At 47.7% G+C, this 16,316-nt stretch overlaps 2 protein-coding genes across 4 annotated transcripts; both read right to left on the bottom strand.

The window, feature by feature from the left end:
• Positions 1-383: 383 nt before the first annotated feature.
• Positions 384-3,312, bottom strand: LOC125344806 (melanoma antigen preferentially expressed in tumors-like). 2 transcript variants are annotated; one of them, XM_048337140.1, is made up of 3 exons: positions 3,130-3,312; positions 2,654-2,799; positions 384-960 (listed from the first exon to the last, which is right to left on the bottom strand). In XM_048337140.1, exons 1-3 carry the CDS (start codon positions 3,166-3,168, stop codon positions 417-419), a joined length of 729 nt encoding a protein of 242 aa, XP_048193097.1. In that variant the 5' UTR covers positions 3,169-3,312; the 3' UTR covers positions 384-416. The 2 variants fall into 2 exon arrangements, with proteins under 2 accessions (XP_048193097.1, XP_048193096.1); XM_048337139.1 differs by having other exon boundaries at positions 2,654-3,311.
• A 5,083-nt stretch (positions 3,313-8,395) lies between these two features.
• Positions 8,396-11,308, bottom strand: LOC125344808 (melanoma antigen preferentially expressed in tumors-like). Of its 2 annotated transcripts, XM_048337142.1 has the most exons (3): positions 11,140-11,308; positions 10,664-10,809; positions 8,396-8,969 (listed from the first exon to the last, which is right to left on the bottom strand). In XM_048337142.1, the coding sequence occupies exons 1-3, from the start codon at positions 11,176-11,178 to the stop codon at positions 8,426-8,428; spliced, it is 729 nt and encodes a 242-aa protein (XP_048193099.1). In that variant the 5' UTR covers positions 11,179-11,308; the 3' UTR covers positions 8,396-8,425. The 2 variants fall into 2 exon arrangements, with proteins under 2 accessions (XP_048193099.1, XP_048193098.1); XM_048337141.1 differs by having other exon boundaries at positions 10,664-11,307.
• Positions 11,309-16,316: the final 5,008 nt, after the last annotated feature.

Raw genomic sequence — 16,316 nt, 5'->3', positions numbered from 1 at the left:
CAGGGCCTGAGCACTGTCCCTGGCTTCTTCCCGCTCAAGGCTAGCACTCTGCCACTTGAGCCACAGCGCCGCTTCTGGCCGTTTTTTCTGTATATGTGGTCTGGGGAATCGAACCTAGGGCCTCGTGTATCCGAGGCAGGCACTCTTGCCACTAGGCTATATCCCCAGCCCCGGGACAATTCTTATACATCACCCTACCCATGTAAAATTTCAAATTCTCATTTGTAATGCCTTAGGATATTTTTGACAATGACCAAACTGCCCCAAGTCAATGTCTAACTCGCATCCCTGATCATCTTTCCTTTTCCTGCTTACCATGAGCAGTCCTTTGTAACTGTGGCTTCTGTGATTTGTACGCTTCGGTGTCCACATGTACAGACCAAAGCTGTGGATAGGGCTACTTACCTGTGTAGATGCTACCAGGGCATGGGCCACAGGTCACTGAAGGGCCACTCACGATGAGGACAGGGTTTGCCACTGAGCCACTCCATGTCTGACCGCCCCAACTCTTGTAGCATCTGCATCAGCTTGGCTTGTAGGGTAGCAAGCAACCCATCTCCAACATGCTCATAAAATTCCAGTGGTGCAGGGTACCGCACACGCCTTAAGTTGGTCAGTCCAATGGTGTGGCGAACGACTCGCAACAGCACATTTATGGAGATGGGGTTCCCAGAAAAGCTAAAGGTTGTGAGCTGGGAACAGTGTCTCAGGGCAGGCAGAATGGCAGTGAGTTGGAGGTTCATGATCCCACATTCCTCTAGGCTCAGGACCTGGAGGGTACTCGATACATTCTCTAGCAGTGCTTCCAGGGTCTCAGAACTTATGTCCATCAGGATAACCCTATTTAGACACAGTCCCCTTAGCTGTCTTGTATTGGGGCACTTAGACAAATTCATCAAGTCTGATTCTAGAAGCAGACAATTGGTGAGAGAGAGGATCTTCAAGGGGCTCCTCAGGCACCTGTGGACAGAGAGAACAGTCAGTGCTGGGGACTGGTGGTGATGAGTAGCAGCCAGTGGGGAGAACTCATAACTCAATACAGCCAATGCAGCAAAGAAAAACCCCAAAGTTTTCCTGATGCCCAACCTTGAGGCTGTCATACTGTAAAGAGGTCTTCCAACAAGGCCAATTTACATGAAGTCCTTTCTACATTTGTTAACCTTGTTCTGGAACTGGGTCAAGTAAATAAGACCTCACATATTCCCTTTCCTTATCTACTGAGTAGAGCAAAGCATACAGATTAGTTGTTGTGATGGTTAAATAAGAGGACCACGAAGATTACTCAGAAAAGAACCTGACCCTAGGTATCAAGAAGAGAAGGACATTAGATTATTTTAGTTCCAGAGACACAAATATAAATCCCCTCAATTAATAACCTGGGGGGGGGGGGAATTAATTTCTTAAAGCAAAAAAGAAGCAGAAGCAGCGTAAGAAGACAAAGCAGAAGCAGCGTAAGAAGACAAAGCAGAAGCAGCGTAAGAAGACAAAGCAGCAGCAGATAAGCACAAAGAAGAGAAGAGGAAGGAGCAGCAGTAGCAGCAATAACAAACCCAAATCAGGCTTTCTTCCAGCAACTGTGTTAATTAAGTCACCTATATTACCTAGTATGAGGCTACTAAAATACCCTTCATAAAGTACAAACCTAGAAGGCAAACAGCCTCCAAAATGTCTGCCAGACACAGGGATCAACTTCAGACTTTTTTTTTTTTTTTTTTTTTTTTTTTTTTTGCCAGTCCTGGGACTTGGACTCAGGGCCTGAGCACTGTCCCTGGCTACTTTTTCTCAAGGCTAGCACTCTGCCACTTGAGTCACAGCGCCACTTCTGGCCATTTTCTGTATATGTGGTGCTGGGGAATCGAACCAGGGCTTCAAGTATACGAGGCAAGCACTCTTGCCACTAGGCCATATCCCCAGCCCCCAGACTTTTTTATTATCTCTTAACCACCTATCCTTTATTTCTAGAATCATATACTTCATATATACTCCCTCACATTAAGTACAAATCCATTTTGAAATTGAGTCTCCATTATGATAAAATAAAAGGAATTAAGTAGAACTCTTAAGAGAGAGTTAAGGATGTACCGTTACAATCAATGGATCAATATATCAGTGGGCTGTCTAAAGTATAAATCCTTTATAAAATCTGGCTTATCTAATTCTATGTCTCACTCTGTGTTCTTATGTGTGTTGTTCTCTTTTTAAATTTCTAGACAGAGTTTTACTATGTAGCATAGGCTTATCTCAAAGACAAAATTCTCCTGCCAAGCCTCTCGAATGCTCGAATTACAGGTATAAACTACCACACCCAGGGTCCTGACATTGCTTGAGCACATAGTCTCTGCATATAAACCAAAACAGTGGCATTCACTGGATATTTTCCACTGGACCTCAACTAGATCTGTGAGCCAAAATAAATAGTTGTTCTATATAACTTGAGATGATTGTACCCAGTATATGCAATTGTACTATTCTGATCCAAAGAGGGATAAAGACTACCTCTAAACTGTTTGGATAGATACCATACTTGGGAACAAGACAAATGTTGACATACAGGGACACATGATTATGGCTGTCACAGAGCAAAGATGCTTTATCCATCCTGAAATGAATACAGACCTGTCCTATTCTGCAGAGCAAATGTAATAACCCTCACCTGAGCAAACTGCACAAGGAGCCTTCAAGAGAGCTGATGGATTCCAAATGAAGCTCCTGGAGGTGATGTAGACTGAGCAACTGAGAGCTGAACGTCTCCACAAACTGCTCCTCCTCCTCCCAAGAACTACACTGGGACATCTGTGTCTGAGACAGGAAGAGTCTGTGCAATTTACCCATGTATGGTAGAAGAGAAAGGAGCTTCCCCAGGACTGATAATTTCCAGTTACAGACCAGTTCCAAATCCTGGACAGAATACAGCCTCACCATTTTCAATACCTTCATATTTTGTACGGACAGTGCAAAAATACTCAGCTTGTTACAGTATAAGTGTAGTAAACCTTTCCACTGCTTGGCCTTTTCAATCAGAGAAGTGAGCCATTCATCGTGGCTGCCAATACTGAGGTAGAGATCTATGAACACCTTCAGAGGAGCCCTGGGCTCTTTTGCTCCCATACTGGATCCATCCACCTTTACCTTCATCAATGGCAGGATGGCCTGGGACAGTGAGCACATGCCATCCCTGCTACCAGACCATATAGTTTTCTGACATAGATCCAGTACTTGCAGTTTCCCCTGCCTGTGGATAAAACAGATGATTAATGGAAGGTAAAGGGAAGGGTCTCAGAATGAAGGTAAAGGTCAAATATAAACATGAACTCTAAAACCCAGGTATTAGCTGTGGTCCCCTTTTCTCCTAGGATCTTGCTTTTTCCTCTGATTTCTTCTCTCTTAAGGTTATTCTGTTATCTGACTGTCTGTTTAGCATCTGTTATCTATCTGTTCTTCTACCCAATATGTTTAACTTTGTATTACTGAGTACTGATCATAGGACCTCAGAAGTGCAAGGCAAGTATTCTACCACTGAGATTGAACCCTAGAATCTACTTCCCATACCTTTAAGTGACACTGGGAAGGAATGCAGACATGTTCCTTCAGTCAATAGTGCATTATATGGTGGTTCATCCTAAAGGAGATACCAACAATTGTTTCTAGCACCACCCTAGTGTCCACTCTAAAGGCCTCTGATCCTAGCTACCCGACCCCTACTCCTACCCCCATTGTGCACACTAACTCTAGCCAGTACTCACACCCTAACATGCTCCAACCCCAACCTACACCGTAAGCTCCTCACCAACCTTATGCCTCACCCTAAGCCATTTACTAACCAAAATCCATACAATTGTGTACCTAACACATTCATATTGAACACATTGCCTAACTCTTACCCTAGCCCCTTCCTTAACCCTAATCCTTACCTGTGTTATGGAGTGTAAACCACTCCATAACTCAAACTGATTCCACATAGTTAATTCTCACCCACTCCCTAACCCTCAACCCTTCCTAAACCCTATCCTAAAATCTTCCCTAACAGGCTCCCCAACCTCATCCTTTGTCTACCACATTCCCTATTCCCTTCCCTAACCCACTCCCTAAGCCTGACCCATTCCTCAACCATCATTTACTATCTTTCTGTAATAGTGAGCATAACCCTAACTTAGTCCCTAACTCTAACCTGCTCTGTAAGGTTAATGGAAAACCCAACACCTGCCTAATCTATTTCCAAAACATAACTAAATATTTGTGCTAACGCACACTCTGAGTAGCCCTACTACCACCAGTCCTTAGTGACATCAACAACCGACCCCTAACCCAGTCATATTGTTAGATATGTGTAAATTGTCTGAGAAGCCACATACTGAAGGATGGAATCTTGGAGTATTTATCACAGCATTAGCAGTGTGCAGGCAGCCAGCTGTTACAAAGGCCTGCAGCCCACACAGACCCTCTACACTGTCGGGAAACAGGCCAAAGAGGGAGGAAAGAACAAAAACCACACCAGCAAACCAGTTCTCTCTCCCAGCTTTGAGGACTGGGTTAGGGTTGCTGTGTTGAGCACAGTTATTGTGTGGGTTTAGTTAATGAAAAGTTTCAAGTAAGGCATAGGATTCCTGAGTGGCTTAGGGTATGGATTAGGGTTTGGTTACCATAATCAAATTTTAATCCTACCATTAACACCGAGCCCTATGCCTGAAGCTTAACCCAAATATCGCCTATCTTGCCAAAGTTCATTTTTAACAGCTTGTGCTATTAGGCAGCATGTTGACTCACCAAAAGCAGACGTCCAGTTCGCCCCCTTTCCATCTCATTCTCCACCTTCCAAGCACACTGAGGGCCGGGAGTCCTTCGGGCGCCTCAGCTCCTCCCGGCGCGGCGCGAGGTTCAGCGGTGCTGCCTCCGGGGTGGCGCCGGGACCCCCGCGCCAGGCCAGGGCCGCCGGCTGTGCGGGCAGAAGGGAGAAGAGCTGCGGCTGGCGCTGGAGGCGGAGGAGCGCGGCTGGGGGCTGCGCCGGCCCGGGGCTCGGCTCCGGGAGAGCCGGGCGGGTGGAGGAGGCGCGCGCGCACCTGCCGGGCCCCGGGCGGGGAGGGGCGGCGCCCGGCGCCCAGAGGCCTCCGGTCCCGGGGCGGTGCGCCCTCGCCCGGCGCCGCCCGTCCCCGAGCGGGGTCCGCACCGTCCGCTCCCGCGTCTGCCCGAATCTCAGGCGGGCGTTTCGGGCGGGCAGGGCCAGCACCCCGAGCCTGCGCCCCGGAACCGGGAGGACCCGGACTCGGTGCGGCGCGCGCCGACCCACAGGTCCGGGCCGACGGCTCGGGACGCGCGGCCGCCGGGAGCCGGAAGCGGGGGCTGGAAGCAGGGCGAGGGGAGGGCAGATCTCCCCGGGTCCGGGTGGCGATGGGGGCGGGGGTCACCCCTTCCAGACCCGGGTCCCCGCGCCCCGCCCGGCGGCGCCCGCAGTGCAAACGCGGGTCATGAAGAAGAAACCAGGTGGGCGAGGCGGCGGGCAAACACCCGTGGACAACGCGGGAGAAGCCGCGGCGGCTCCGCGTGGACTTCCCACCTGGAGCTCAGAGCCCCGGATAAACTGCTCCAAGTTCACTCCAGCGCCCCGACACGAACCGCCCGAAAGTTCCAGACCCCTCTAAGGAGGATGAGAACCTCCGCCTTCCCTCACGGCGCATTCCTTACCTGATGGCTGCCGGGTGTGTGGAGCAGGAGCCGGGAAAGGAGGACGCCACGCGGTCTCGGGCAGGAGAGGAGAGCTCGTCCCGCTGACCCGCGCCCACGCTCACAGAGAGCAGCCGCCCCCGGGCGAGGCCTTCTGTAGGGGGGTGGGATGGGGAGGTGAGGCCCGGATGTGACCTCAGGGGCGGGGGAGGCAGCCGCCTCCAGGTGTGCGGGTCACCTAGGTAACTCTGCCTCTGTACTGATGTGACCATCTTGCCTGGTGACACAAAGGAAAAGTATTTTACTCTCCCCAGACATTCAGGGCTGCTGGCAAAAGACCTGGTTGAGAAAGACATTTTGTCTCTCTAGTAAACCTAGTAAATTTAATCAAGTGATCTCTTGGTGCTGTTTTGGTGTGTTTTTAAATTTTTAATTTTATTCTCAAGATGACATACAGAGAGGTTACAGTTACATACGTAAAGTAGTGAGTACATTTCTTGTCAAACTTGTTACCTCCTCCCTCATTTTTCTCCCACCTTCTCTCCTCCCCATGACCTATTGTTTTGAGAGAGGCTTTATATGGACATTCATATTAAGAACAAAAACACACTACTGTAAATGAGCCTCCAGTTTATATTTTCTATTTTTCCATATTCCTGATATAATTATTTTCCCTCTTTAATCTATAAAAACCTGTCTCTTCAAATAGCATTTGCTGGGCTGGAAATATGGCCTAGTGGTAGAGTGCTTGCCTCACATACATGAAGCCCTGGGTTCGAGTTCTCAGCACCGCATACATACAAAAAGCCAGAAGTAGCACTGTGGCTCAAGAGGTTGAGTGCTATCCTTGAGTAAAAAGAAGCCAGGGCCAGGGTCAGTGCTCAAGCCCTGAGTCCAAACCCCAGGACTAGCCAAAACAAACAAATATATACATGTATGGCATTTGCTTTGTACTCTGAAATACTCACTGGTATACAAAACCTATCAACTCTTGAAGTATGAGAAATGGAAGAGTTTTAGATATGGCTACTGCCACCCACAGGAAACCTATGCCAGGCTTAGAAAAGACTGCTGCCTTGGAGCTAAATTTCAGGACAACCTCAAGGCAACACTCATAAATTAACCTATCTAGTCTTGGATGAATCTCAAGGGAAAATGGGGATCCTGGCCTCACTTCTTCAGGGGATTGACATCCCATCTACTTTATTCCTTTTTGACACTAGAACTCACTTTATTGACTTCCTACCCAGAGTTCTTTCTGCATGCACTAGGCTGGAGGTTTAGTGACCAGGGTACAGCATGGATACCATCCACACTTTCTGACCCTTCAGTGCCTCTTAGCTCCATGAATCATGAGGCCATGTAATTCTATTCGAAAATCAATTAGACCATGACATGGCTCGGTGGATTGCTCCATATTCATGTGCTAGGATAATAAATAGGTAGGTTAGGACATATCTACAACCCTACCAGCTCCAAGCAAATCCAATATATCATCATGGCACTGAATCCAAGATTGGATTCATTCTTCTCTACAGGAAGAGGGTATGTGAAAGACTGTCTCCCCTTAAAGGAGACATAGCAAACAGTCAGATACCCAGGACCAAGGTGGAATATGGAGGCAACACAAGCACATGAAATAGCTCCCATAAGATGCAGAAGAGCCAATCTGGTGAGAATTCAAACTATTCCCTGAGGGGGGAAAAAAAGGACCAATAAGCAAGACTCCCCCAAAGAGATTAAAAACAGGAAAGAGCCTAGTAACCCTATAAAAGCCTGTTGCCAACCCCACATTGGCACCTTCACCAGATCAGAAGCAGCAGTAGCAATAGCAGCAATATGCTCTTGGCCTCATTGCCCATCATTTTCCTTTTAATAGTGTCCTAATAAATGTTCCCGGGCTGGGGATATGGCCTAGTGGCAAGAGTGCTTGCCTCGTATACATGAGGCCCTGGGTTCGATTCCCCAGCACCACATATACAGAAAATGGCCAGAAGTGGCGCTGTGGCTCAAGTGGCAGAGTGCTAGCCTTGAGCAAAAAGAAGCCAGGGACAGTGCTCAGGCCCTGAGTCCAAGCCCCAGGACTGGCCAAAAAAAAAAAAAAAAAAAAAAAAAAAAAAATGTTCCCACTAATCATTTCTCAGCAAATTTTTTTTGCCAACTCTCAACTTCAAATAATATCTGACTTTTAAGTTACCGAAACAGGTTCATATATCACACAGCATAACAAATCATTTATACTAAGGTTTCTTTAATTATGGCTGTCTCTTTACATTCATCAATGTAGGGACAATTCTTTTTTTTTTTTTTTTTTTTTTTTTTTTTTTTTTGCCAGTCCTGGGCCTTGGACTCAGGGCCTGAGCACTGTCCCTGGCTTCTTCCCGCTCAAGGCTAGCACTCTGCCACTTGAGCCACAGCGCCGCTTCTGGCCGTTTTTTCTGTATATGTGGTCTGGGGAATCGAACCTAGGGCCTCGTGTATCCGAGGCAGGCACTCTTGCCACTAGGCTATATCCCCAGCCCCGGGACAATTCTTATACATCACCCTACCCATGTAAAATTTCAAATTCTCATTTGTAATGCCTTAGGATATTTTTGACAATGACCAAACTGCCCCAAGTCAATGTCTAACTCGCATCCCTGATCATCTTTCCTTTTCCTGCTTACCATGAGCAGTCCTTTGTAACTGTGGCTTCTGTGATTTGTACGCTTCGGTGTCCACATGTACAGACCAAAGCTGTGGATAGGGCTACTTACCTGTGTAGATGCTACCAGGGCATGGGCCACAGGTCACTGAAGGGCCACTCACGATGAGGACAGGGTTTGCCACTGAGCCACTCCATGTCTGACCGCCCCAACTCTTGTAGCATCTGCATCAGCTTGGCTTGTAGGGTAGCAAGCAACCCATCTCCAACATGCTCATAAAATTCCAGTGGTGCAGGGTACCGCACACGCCTTAAGTTGGTCAGTCCAATGGTGTGGCGAACGACTCGCAACAGCACATTTATGGAGATGGGGTTCCCAGAAAAGCTAAAGGTTGTGAGCTGGGAACAGTGTCTCAGGGCAGGCAGAATGGCAGTGAGTTGGAGGTTCATGATCCCACATTCCTCTAGGCTCAGGACCTGGAGGGTACTCGATACATTCTCTAGCAGTGCTTCCAGGGTCTCAGAACTTATGTCCATCAGGATAACCCTATTTAGACACAGTCCCCTTAGCTGTCTTGTATTGGGGCACTTAGACAAATTCATCAAGTCTGATTCTAGAAGCAGACAATTGGTGAGAGAGAGGATCTTCAAGGGGCTCCTCAGGCACCTGTGGACAGAGAGAACAGTCAGTGCTGGGGACTGGTGGTGATGAGTAGCAGCCAGTGGGGAGAACTCATAACTCAATACAGCCAATGCAGCAAAGAAAAACCCCAAAGTTTTCCTGATGCCCAACCTTGAGGCTGTCATACTGTAAAGAGGTCTTCCAACAAGGCCAATTTACATGAAGTCCTTTCTACATTTGTTAACCTTGTTCTGGAACTGGGTCAAGTAAATAAGACCTCACATATTCCCTTTCCTTATCTACTGAGTAGAGCAAAGCATACAGATTAGTTGTTGTGATGGTTAAATAAGAGGACCACGAAGATTACTCAGAAAAGAACCTGACCCTAGGTATCAAGAAGAGAAGGACATTAGATTATTTTAGTTCCAGAGACACAAATATAAATCCCCTCAATTAATAACCTGGGGGGGGGGGGAATTAATTTCTTAAAGCAAAAAAGAAGCAGAAGCAGCGTAAGAAGACAAAGCAGAAGCAGCGTAAGAAGACAAAGCAGAAGCAGCGTAAGAAGACAAAGCAGCAGCAGATAAGCACAAAGAAGAGAAGAGGAAGGAGCAGCAGTAGCAGCAATAACAAACCCAAATCAGGCTTTCTTCCAGCAACTGTGTTAATTAAGTCACCTATATTACCTAGTATGAGGCTACTAAAATACCCTTCATAAAGTACAAACCTAGAAGGCAAACAGCCTCCAAAATGTCTGCCAGACACAGGGATCAACTTCAGACTTTTTTTTTTTTTTTTTTTTTTTTTTTTTTTTGCCAGTCCTGGGACTTGGACTCAGGGCCTGAGCACTGTCCCTGGCTACTTTTTCTCAAGGCTAGCACTCTGCCACTTGAGTCACAGCGCCACTTCTGGCCATTTTCTGTATATGTGGTGCTGGGGAATCGAACCAGGGCTTCAAGTATACGAGGCAAGCACTCTTGCCACTAGGCCATATCCCCAGCCCCCAGACTTTTTTATTATCTCTTAACCACCTATCCTTTATTTCTAGAATCATATACTTCATATATACTCCCTCACATTAAGTACAAATCCATTTTGAAATTGAGTCTCCATTATGATAAAATAAAAGGAATTAAGTAGAACTCTTAAGAGAGAGTTAAGGATGTACCGTTACAATCAATGGATCAATATATCAGTGGGCTGTCTAAAGTATAAATCCTTTATAAAATCTGGCTTATCTAATTCTATGTCTCACTCTGTGTTCTTATGTGTGTTGTTCTCTTTTTAAATTTCTAGACAGAGTTTTACTATGTAGCATAGGCTTATCTCAAAGACAAAATTCTCCTGCCAAGCCTCTCGAATGCTCGAATTACAGGTATAAACTACCACACCCAGGGTCCTGACATTGCTTGAGCACATAGTCTCTGCATATAAACCAAAACAGTGGCATTCACTGGATATTTTCCACTGGACCTCAACTAGATCTGTGAGCCAAAATAAATAGTTGTTCTATATAACTTGAGATGATTGTACCCAGTATATGCAATTGTACTATTCTGATCCAAAGAGGGATAAAGACTACCTCTAAACTGTTTGGATAGATACCATACTTGGGAACAAGACAAATGTTGACATACAGGGACACATGATTATGGCTGTCACAGAGCAAAGATGCTTTATCCATCCTGAAATGAATACAGACCTGTCCTATTCTGCAGAGCAAATGTAATAACCCTCACCTGAGCAAACTGCACAAGGAGCCTTCAAGAGAGCTGATGGATTCCAAATGAAGCTCCTGGAGGTGATGTAGACTGAGCAACTGAGAGCTGAACGTCTCCACAAACTGCTCCTCCTCCTCCCAAGAACTACACTGGGACATCTGTGTCTGAGACAGGAAGAGTCTGTGCAATTTACCCATGTATGGTAGAAGAGAAAGGAGCTTCCCCAGGACTGATAATTTCCAGTTACAGACCAGTTCCAAATCCTGGACAGAATACAGCCTCACCATTTTCAATACCTTCATATTTTGTACGGACAGTGCAAAAATACTCAGCTTGTTACAGTATAAGTGTAGTAAACCTTTCCACTGCTTGGCCTTTTCAATCAGAGAAGTGAGCCATTCATCGTGGCTGCCAATACTGAGGTAGAGATCTATGAACACCTTCAGAGGAGCCCTGGGCTCTTTTGCTCCCATACTGGATCCATCCACCTTTACCTTCATCAATGGCAGGATGGCCTGGGACAGTGAGCACATGCCATCCCTGCTACCAGACCATATAGTTTTCTGACATAGATCCAGTACTTGCAGTTTCCCCTGCCTGTGGATAAAACAGATGATTAATGGAAGGTAAAGGGAAGGGTCTCAGAATGAAGGTAAAGGTCAAATATAAACATGAACTCTAAAACCCAGGTATTAGCTGTGGTCCCCTTTTCTCCTAGGATCTTGCTTTTTCCTCTGATTTCTTCTCTCTTAAGGTTATTCTGTTATCTGACTGTCTGTTTAGCATCTGTTATCTATCTGTTCTTCTACCCAATATGTTTAACTTTGTATTACTGAGTACTGATCATAGGACCTCAGAAGTGCAAGGCAAGTATTCTACCACTGAGATTGAACCCTAGAATCTACTTCCCATACCTTTAAGTGACACTGGGAAGGAATGCAGACATGTTCCTTCAGTCAATAGTGCATTATATGGTGGTTCATCCTAAAGGAGATACCAACAATTGTTTCTAGCACCACCCTAGTGTCCACTCTAAAGGCCTCTGATCCTAGCTACCCGACCCCTACTCCTACCCCCATTGTGCACACTAACTCTAGCCAGTACTCACACCCTAACATGCTCCAACCCCAACCTACACCGTAAGCTCCTCACCAACCTTATGCCTCACCCTAAGCCATTTACTAACCAAAATCCATACAATTGTGTACCTAACACATTCATATTGAACACATTGCCTAACTCTTACCCTAGCCCCTTCCTTAACCCTAATCCTTACCTGTGTTATGGAGTGTAAACCACTCCATAACTCAAACTGATTCCACATAGTTAATTCTCACCCACTCCCTAACCCTCAACCCTTCCTAAACCCTATCCTAAAATCTTCCCTAACAGGCTCCCCAACCTCATCCTTTGTCTACCACATTCCCTATTCCCTTCCCTAACCCACTCCCTAAGCCTGACCCATTCCTCAACCATCATTTACTATCTTTCTGTAATAGTGAGCATAACCCTAACTTAGTCCCTAACTCTAACCTGCTCTGTAAGGTTAATGGAAAACCCAACACCTGCCTAATCTATTTCCAAAACATAACTAAATATTTGTGCTAACGCACACTCTGAGTAGCCCTACTACCACCAGTCCTTAGTGACATCAACAACCGACCCCTAACCCAGTCATATTGTTAGATATGTGTAAATTGTCTGAGAAGCCACATACTGAAGGATGGAATCTTGGAGTATTTATCACAGCATTAGCAGTGTGCAGGCAGCCAGCTGTTACAAAGGCCTGCAGCCCACACAGACCCTCTACACTGTCGGGAAACAGGCCAAAGAGGGAGGAAAGAACAAAAACCACACCAGCAAACCAGTTCTCTCTCCCAGCTTTGAGGACTGGGTTAGGGTTGCTGTGTTGAGCACAGTTATTGTGTGGGTTTAGTTAATGAAAAGTTTCAAGTAAGGCATAGGATTCCTGAGTGGCTTAGGGTATGGATTAGGGTTTGGTTACCATAATCAAATTTTAATCCTACCATTAACACCGAGCCCTATGCCTGAAGCTTAACCCAAATATCGCCTATCTTGCCAAAGTTCATTTTTAACAGCTTGTGCTATTAGGCAGCATGTTGACTCACCAAAAGCAGACGTCCAGTTCGCCCCCTTTCCATCTCATTCTCCACCTTCCAAGCACACTGAGGGCCGGGAGTCCTTCGGGCGCCTCAGCTCCTCCCGGCGCGGCGCGAGGTTCAGCGGTGCTGCCTCCGGGGTGGCGCCGGGACCCCCGCGCCAGGCCAGGGCCGCCGGCTGTGCGGGCAGAAGGGAGAAGAGCTGCGGCTGGCGCTGGAGGCGGAGGAGCGCGGCTGGGGGCTGCGCCGGCCCGGGGCTCGGCTCCGGGAGAGCCGGGCGGGTGGAGGAGGCGCGCGCGCACCTGCCGGGCCCCGGGCGGGGAGGGGCGGCGCCCGGCGCCCAGAGGCCTCCGGTCCCGGGGCGGTGCGCCCTCGCCCGGCGCCGCCCGTCCCCGAGCGGGGTCCGCACCGTCCGCTCCCGCGTCTGCCCGAATCTCAGGCGGGCGTTTCGGGCGGGCAGGGCCAGCACCCCGAGCCTGCGCCCCGGAACCGGGAGGACCCGGACTCGGTGCGGCGCGCGCCGACCCACAGGTCCGGGCCGACGGCTCGGGACGCGCGGCCGCCGGGAGCCGGAAGCGGGGGCTGGAAGCAGGGCGAGGGGAGGGCAGATCTCCCCGGGTCCGGGTGGCGATGGGGGCGGGGGTCACCCCTTCCAGACCCGGGTCCCCGCGCCCCGCCCGGTGGCGCCCGCAGTGCAAACGCGGGTCATGAAGAAGAAACCAGGTGGGCGAGGCGGCGGGCAAACACCCGTGGACAACGCGGGAGAAGCCGCGGCGGCTCCGCGTGGACTTCCCACCTGGAGCTCAGAGCCCCGGATAAACTGCTCCAAGTTCACTCCAGCGCCCCGACACGAACCGCCCGAAAGTTCCAGACCCCTCTAAGGAGGATGAGAACCTCCGCCTTCCCTCACGGCGCATTCCTTACCTGATGGCTGCCGGGTGTGTGGAGCAGGAGCCGGGAAAGGAGGACGCCACGCGGTCTCGGGCAGGAGAGGAGAGCTCGTCCCGCTGACCCGCGCCCACGCTCACAGAGAGCAGCCGCCCCCGGGCGAGGCCTTCTGTAGGGGGGTGGGATGGGGAGGTGAGGCCCGGATGTGACCTCAGGGGCGGGGGAGGCAGCCGCCTCCAGGTGTGCGGGTCACCTAGGTAACTCTGCCTCTGTACTGATGTGACCATCTTGCCTGGTGACACAAAGGAAAAGTATTTTACTCTCCCCAGACATTCAGGGCTGCTGGCAAAAGACCTGGTTGAGAAAGACATTTTGTCTCTCTAGTAAACCTAGTAAATTTAATCAAGTGATCTCTTGGTGCTGTTTTGGTGTGTTTTTAAATTTTTAATTTTATTCTCAAGATGACATACAGAGAGGTTACAGTTACATACGTAAAGTAGTGAGTACATTTCTTGTCAAACTTGTTACCTCCTCCCTCATTTTTCTCCCACCTTCTCTCCTCCCCATGACCTATTGTTTTGAGAGAGGCTTTATATGGACATTCATATTAAGAACAAAAACACACTACTGTAAATGAGCCTCCAGTTTATATTTTCTATTTTTCCATATTCCTGATATAATTATTTTCCCTCTTTAATCTATAAAAACCTGTCTCTTCAAATAGCATTTGCTGGGCTGGAAATATGGCCTAGTGGTAGAGTGCTTGCCTCACATACATGAAGCCCTGGGTTCGAGTTCTCAGCACCGCATACATACAAAAAGCCAGAAGTAGCACTGTGGCTCAAGAGGTTGAGTGCTATCCTTGAGTAAAAAGAAGCCAGGGCCAGGGTCAGTGCTCAAGCCCTGAGTCCAAACCCCAGGACTAGCCAAAACAAACAAATATATACATGTATGGCATTTGCTTTGTACTCTGAAATACTCACTGGTATACAAAACCTATCAACTCTTGAAGTATGAGAAATGGAAGAGTTTTAGATATGGCTACTGCCACCCACAGGAAACCTATGCCAGGCTTAGAAAAGACTGCTGCCTTGGAGCTAAATTTCAGGACAACCTCAAGGCAACACTCATAAATTAACCTATCTAGTCTTGGATGAATCTCAAGGGAAAATGGGGATCCTGGCCTCACTTCTTCAGGGGATTGACATCCCATCTACTTTATTCCTTTTTGACACTAGAACTCACTTTATTGACTTCCTACCCAGAGTTCTTTCTGCATGCACTAGGCTGGAGGTTTAGTGACCAGGGTACAGCATGGATACCATCCACACTTTCTGACCCTTCAGTGCCTCTTAGCTCCATGAATCATGAGGCCATGTAATTCTATTCGAAAATCAATTAGACCATGACATGGCTCGGTGGATTGCTCCATATTCATGTGCTAGGATAATAAATAGGTAGGTTAGGACATATCTACAACCCTACCAGCTCCAAGCAAATCCAATATATCATCATGGCACTGAATCCAAGATTGGATTCATTCTTCTCTACAGGAAGAGGGTATGTGAAAGACTGTCTCCCCTTAAAGGAGACATAGCAAACAGTCAGATACCCAGGACCAAGGTGGAATATGGAGGCAACACAAGCACATGAAATAGCTCCCATAAGATGCAGAAGAGCCAATCTGGTGAGAATTCAAACTATTCCCTGAGGGGGGAAAAAAAGGACCAATAAGCAAGACTCCCCCAAAGAGATTAAAAACAGGAAAGAGCCTAGTAACCCTATAAAAGCCTGTTGCCAACCCCACATTGGCACCTTCACCAGATCAGAAGCAGCAGTAGCAATAGCAGCAATATGCTCTTGGCCTCATTGCCCATCATTTTCCTTTTAATAGTGTCCTAATAAATGTTCCCGGGCTGGGGATATGGCCTAGTGGCAAGAGTGCTTGCCTCGTATACATGAGGCCCTGGGTTCGATTCCCCAGCACCACATATACAGAAAATGGCCAGAAGTGGCGCTGTGGCTCAAGTGGCAGAGTGCTAGCCTTGAGCAAAAAGAAGCCAGGGACAGTGCTCAGGCCCTGAGTCCAAGCCCCAGGACTGGCCAAAAAAAAAAAAAAAAAAAAAAAAAAAAAATGTTCCCACTAATCATTTCTCAGCAAATTTTTTTTGCCAACTCTCACCTTCAAATAATATCTGACTTTTAAGTTACCGAAACAGGTTCATATATCACACAGCATAACAAATCATTTATACTAAGGTTTCTTTAATTATGGCTGTCTCTTTACATTCATCAATGTAGGGACAATTCTTTTTTTTTTTTTTTTTTTTTTTTTTTTTTTTTTTTTGCCAGTCCTGGGCCTTGGACTCAGGGCCTGAGCACTGTCCCTGGCTTCTTCCCGCTCAAGGCTAGCACTCTGCCACTTGAGCCACAGCGCCGCTTCTGGCCGTTTTTTCTGTATATGTGGTCTGGGGAATCGAACCTAGGGCCTCGTGTATCCGAGGCAGGCACTCTTGCCACTAGGCTATATCCCCAGCCCCGGGACAATTCTTATACATCACCCTACCCATGTAAAATTTCAAATTCTCATTTGTAATGCCTTAGGATATTTTTGACAATGACCAAACTGCCCCAAGTCAATGTCTAACTCGCATCCCTGATCA

Source organism: Perognathus longimembris, unplaced genomic scaffold (genome assembly GCF_023159225.1).
Source record: "Perognathus longimembris pacificus isolate PPM17 unplaced genomic scaffold, ASM2315922v1 HiC_scaffold_4408, whole genome shotgun sequence".
Taxonomy (NCBI): domain Eukaryota; kingdom Metazoa; phylum Chordata; class Mammalia; order Rodentia; family Heteromyidae; genus Perognathus; species Perognathus longimembris.
This window is presented reverse-complemented; position numbering and strand designations above follow the sequence as displayed.

Coding starts and splice junctions, on each gene's coding strand:
- LOC125344806 (XM_048337139.1), bottom strand. CDS start 3,168: ATGTGCTCACTGTCCCAGGCCATCCTGCCATTGATGAAGGTAAAGGTG. Junction 961..2,653: donor TCCTTGTGCAGTTTGCTCAG/GTGAGGGTTATT, acceptor CTCTGTCCACAG/GTGCCTGAGGAGCCCCTTGA.
- LOC125344808 (XM_048337141.1), bottom strand. CDS start 11,178: ATGTGCTCACTGTCCCAGGCCATCCTGCCATTGATGAAGGTAAAGGTG. Junction 8,970..10,663: donor TCCTTGTGCAGTTTGCTCAG/GTGAGGGTTATT, acceptor CTCTGTCCACAG/GTGCCTGAGGAGCCCCTTGA.